The 5,009-nt window shown below is 51.0% G+C and overlaps 1 protein-coding gene across 1 annotated transcript; it reads left to right on the forward strand.

Moving 5' to 3' along the window:
* Positions 1-1,050: 1,050 nt before the first annotated feature.
* Positions 1,051-4,791, forward strand: MAFB (MAF bZIP transcription factor B). The gene has a single exon (XM_058036117.1). It carries the CDS (start codon positions 1,756-1,758, stop codon positions 2,689-2,691), a length of 936 nt encoding a protein of 311 aa, XP_057892100.1. The 5' UTR covers positions 1,051-1,755; the 3' UTR covers positions 2,692-4,791.
* Positions 4,792-5,009: the final 218 nt, after the last annotated feature.

The following is a 5,009-nucleotide window of genomic DNA, read 5'->3' on the forward strand; positions in this document are numbered from 1 at the left end:
GTCCCGCTCGCCCGTCCCCTTTTTCCGGCTGTTTTCTCCCGCTGAAATGCGCTGTTATTCTGAAAACGGACACTTGGAGTCGCACTTTCTGTCTGTTTGAGCATGAGAGTCATGTAAAAAGAAGCCCTAATCTCCCTTAATCGTTACAAAATGTTAAAAAAAAAATCCTGTTACCGGACCAAAAAAAAAAAAAAAAAAAACCGAAAACCCCTCACAAACCGAATACTCCTTTGCATGCAGTTCTCTCTCAGGGAACAGCAGAGGAAAGCAAACACGGTCCCCTCAGAACCGAAATGTAATTATATTTTCTCCCTTCTCTCCCTAATATTTGCAATTGTCTGTGTCAATGCCTTCGTTTTACTTTAGGGAGAGATTTGCTTCCTGTAAGCGGGAGGGTTTCCCCGGTTGTACACGGAGCGCTGACAGCCCTGCGGAGCCGGTGCTTCCCCTCGCTGCCGGGTCCCCGCTCATCCCCCTCGGCGCCTCCCGCAGCCCCGGACCCGCTCCCGGCCGGACCCGCTGCGCGATCGCGGCCGCTTTTCCCTCGCTGCGTTCGCACCGGGGCCGCTTACATAAAGTTGGAAGAGTGGAAGCGTGTGCGTGGCACGGGGGGGAAGCTCCCTGCCTTGAGATCCACTACGGGATGGCAGCGGGCAAAAAGGGGCACTTTGTTATATTTAGAACAAAGGGACGGGCACGGCGTCCTCGAGTCCCCCTCCTTTGTGGGCTGCAGAGGCCGAAAAGGATGGGAGGAAGGGAGCAGAGTGAAACAAATAAATAAATAAATGAACAGCTAAATAAATAAATAACTGGGAAGGCGCGGGCGCTGGAGGGGGAGCCGGGGAGAGCCCGGAGGTGCGGGCTGGGAGCGGCGGGCGCTCAGCTGGCGCTGCGGAGCTGTCACGGCTCGGCCCGGCCCCGCCCGGCCCCGCCGCCGCGCTGCCATTGGCGCGGCCGCCGCCGGCCCCGGCCCCCGCCGCGCTCTCGGCGGGCACGGCCGTATAAGAAGCCAAGGGGGGCTGCACTGTGATCACAGCTGCACAACGAGCGCTGGCGGCGGCAGCTACAGCAGAGACCTGGGCTGTGCTCGTCTCCCCCTTCTCCTTTTTTTTTTTTTTTTTTTTTTTTTTTTTTTCCTCCTCCTTCCCCTCCTTCCTCCCCTTTTTCCCTCCCCTTCGCCTGCGCTGCCAGAGCCACCGAAACTCCCGTGCAGAGCCCCGCCGCCGCCGGTAGCCCGTGCGCTGCCCCGGCGCTCGCTCGGGCTGGAAAGTTGCGGCAGGCTCCGGGCTCGGCTGCCGCGGGGAGGGGGCTCCGGACTTACAAAACCCGGCCGGGGGCACGGGCTGGGCGTTCGCACCGACCTTCTTCTTCCTGCACAGAGCCGAAGGCAGCATCTTTGTTTTGTTTTGCTTTTTGCCCTTCCTGCTACCGCTCCTTTCTCCTTGCGGCCGGGCGCCTCGGAGCCGGGAGCTGCCGCAGCCCGCGGTGCGGGGCGATCGCTGACACCGCCAGCCAGGAGCCAGCCAGGCGGCCCCGGGGCACGGCTCGTCCTTGGCTTTGTTGCTCCGGACTGAAGAAGCCCCAGAAGCCCCGGGAGAAGGAGGCGGCGGAGGAGGGGGAGCAGAGGAGAGGAAGCCAGAGCTGAAAGGCAAAGTTGGTTTGGAATAGGAGAGCGCGGCCAGCCCCTCTGCCAGACTGCGCGCTGGGGTGAAGCCTCCAGCCCCCTCCGCCGGGAGAGGTGCCCGCAAGACAGCGATGGCCGGAGAGCTCAGCATCGGAGCCGAGCTGCCCACTAGCCCGCTGGCCATGGAGTACGTGAACGACTTCGACTTGATGAAGTTCGACGTGAAGAAGGAGCCCCTGGGCAGGAGCGACCGCTCGGGCAGGCACTGCACCCGCCTGCAGCCGGCCGGCTCCGTGTCCTCCACCCCCATCAGCACCCCCTGCAGCTCCGTGCCCTCCTCGCCCAGCTTCAGCCCCACCGAGCAGAAGACCCACTTGGAGGACCTGTACTGGATGGCCAACAGCTACCAGCAGATGAACCCCGAGGCGCTGAACCTCACCCCAGAGGACGCTGTCGAAGCCCTCATTGGGTCCCACCAGGTGTCCCAGCAGCTGCAGGGCTTCGAGGGCTTCCGGGCCCACCACCACCACCATCATCACCATCACCAACACCACCACCAGTATCCCGCAGTCACTCACGAAGACCTGGCCGGCAGCGGGCACCCTCACCATCACCACCATCATCACCACCAGGCCTCTCCCACTCCCTCCACCTCCTCCAGCTCCTCCCAGCAGCTCCAGAACTCGCACCAGCAGCATCCCCCCTCCAGCAGCGTGGAGGACCGGTTCTCAGATGACCAGCTGGTCTCCATGTCCGTGAGGGAGCTCAACAGGCACCTCCGAGGCTTCACCAAAGACGAGGTGATCCGCCTCAAGCAGAAGAGGAGGACCTTGAAGAACAGGGGCTATGCCCAGTCCTGCAGGTACAAACGTGTCCAGCAGAAACACCACCTGGAGAACGAAAAGACGCAGCTCATTCAGCAGGTGGAACAGCTCAAGCAAGAAGTGACCCGGCTCGCCAGAGAGAGAGACGCCTACAAGCTCAAGTGTGAGAAACTTGCCAGCAACGGCTTCAGAGAGGCCGGCTCCACCAGTGACAACCCGTCTTCCCCTGAGTTCTTCATGTGAGTGCTTAACAAAAAATAATTAAAAAACAAACAAAAACCCCCCCACCCCCCAAACCTGACCCCTGTCACCTTCCCCCCCGCTCCCATCCTCCTCTGACATCTCCATCCATCCGTCTGCTTGACTAGAGAGAAAGGAGGAGAGAAAAATAGAGACTTGATTTTTTTTTTTTTTTTTTGCAGCATCCAGTCTTCTAGAGTAGCTGTGGGAAAAGTAGGCTGGGGGTGGGGATGGGAGAGGTAAAGTGCAACTTTTTGACTTTCGTGTGCGAGTTAGAGAGAGAGAGACAGAGGCAAAGGAGAAAAGGACAAGTGAAGCGTTTTATAGATCACTTGCTTGCAGAGTGAGATGGACTTTAAAAGAATAATAATAAAAAAAGGACAATGAACAAGCCATCTATAACATACTGCCTGCTTGGAAAGAGAGAGGACGTATACAGCACCATCTCATGCACAATTTACCTGCTTGGAAAAAGAGAATAAATAAAAAGGACAATATATGCAAACTCTTCATATATTGCCTGCTTTGAGAAATAAGTTACAGGACTCAGATGGGACATTCAATCTAAGAAAAGAAAGAATGAAAGAAAGAAAAAAAAAACTCATCAGTTTTATTGCCTGCTTGATTATATAGAAAAATACGAAAATCTGCATTAAAAATATTAATCCTGCATGCTGGACATGTATGGTAATAATTTCTATTTTGTACCATTTTCTTGTTTAACTATAGCATGTTGATCATCGATCATAGATTTCTGTTGTTGTTTTGTTTCATCAATAAGAAAAGCATCACAAGTTATCGAACTTTTTACTGCTTGTGCAGTTTTGTTCGTTGGTTTTGCTCTTGTTTTCTTTTATGGTTGTTAGCTTGTAAATATCTGCTACTTCAAACCGTACAGGAGAAAAATACACAAAAAACAAAATAACATTTCAGCAGGCTGGTTATACGGTTTGTTTGGTGTTAAAGAGATACTTAAAGAAAAAAAAGTTATGGGCATTTTGCATTAGAAAAAAAAAACCAACTTTGTATATCTGGTGCACTTTTAAGTTGTATTTTTTTTTTTTGCTAGTTTTCATTTTGGTTTTTGTTTGTTGGGGCAGAAGCAAAAACGCCTGAATGGCATTGACAAACCTAAACTTACGAGGGAAAAACCCTCCTCGGTCACTTAGAACCTACTCCATGCCTTAAAGTGGCAGCGAAGCTCTTTCCTCCAGGACAATTCCGAGCCTGAGCGCTTGGGCTTGGCCAGATAATTTCCCTTCTGATTGTACACTCAGGAAGAGAAGGACGGGCGAGATACCAGTTCCATTTCAAAAAAATAAAACAACTGCCCCTAGATTTTCGGTGAATAAAGAGAGGAAACAACCCCAAACCCTCCTCGTTACGAGTCGAGTTGTGATAGCAGCGAGGGCTCCGTGTCGCCACTGAAGTTGGGTTTCTCAATGGCAGCAGCTGATGAGTGGGCTGGGAAAGCATTTAAATCTAAAACTTTTTTTTAAGAAGACATACCGCAACTTTTAAGTGTATTCTTTTGCAATGATTTGTAATCTGCTTCTCTGCTTCCCTATGCAGCGAGTGAAAGTTTTTAGCCAAAATTTATTTGCAGTTGTATAGTAGTAGTAGTTTGGAGTCTTATGGGTGTTTTTATTACTTTTTTTTTCCTCCTGCAGGTCAGTAAAAGGATTTACGTTGCACTGACAAAAATACCAAAATGAAAACTTATTTTTTAGTTTCCTTTTAGGATAGCTGGCACTGCTGGCCGGATGCATTTTAAGTTTGTATTAGTTTATAAATTAACAGTAATAACAAGATTGTAATGAACAGCATGGTGCTTGCAGTTTTAAATATTGTGGATATTAGTCATGCATCAGAAAACGATCTTTGGTTTTTACTGATTCAACTGTGTTGAAATCAAAACATTGCAGCAGCGGAAAAAAATTGTTTTTATTTCATGTAAAGTTCTGAAGGGATCAATTTCAAATCCTGCTTATGATATGAAAAATATTAAAAAACCTGGTCTATTGTAGTTTTATTCAGACTGGTTTCTGTTTTTGGTTATTAAAATTGTTTCCTATTTTGCTTATTAAAATCATTGAAATGGTATTTCTTGGAGGGACCTGCTTCTCTGACGTTTCGCGTTCCCAAAAATAAGAAAGAAAGAAAAAGGAAAAGTTGTGGCCCCGGTGGTCACAATTGCGGGGGTTTGCGGGGGGCTGCGGCCCGGGGTGGGGAGCGGGGCTGCTTCGCCCCCTTGGGAACGCTGCTGCTCTCAGGGCAGGAGCGCTCAGCCTTTCCCCTTTCCCCCTGCTCTGCTCGGGTCT

Source organism: Melospiza georgiana, chromosome 17 (genome assembly GCF_028018845.1).
Source record: "Melospiza georgiana isolate bMelGeo1 chromosome 17, bMelGeo1.pri, whole genome shotgun sequence".
In the NCBI taxonomy this organism is placed as follows: Eukaryota; Metazoa; Chordata; class Aves; order Passeriformes; family Passerellidae; genus Melospiza; species Melospiza georgiana.

Coding starts and splice junctions, on each gene's coding strand:
- MAFB (XM_058036117.1), top strand. CDS start 1,756: ATGGCCGGAGAGCTCAGCATCGGAGCCGAGCTGCCCACTAGCCCGCTG.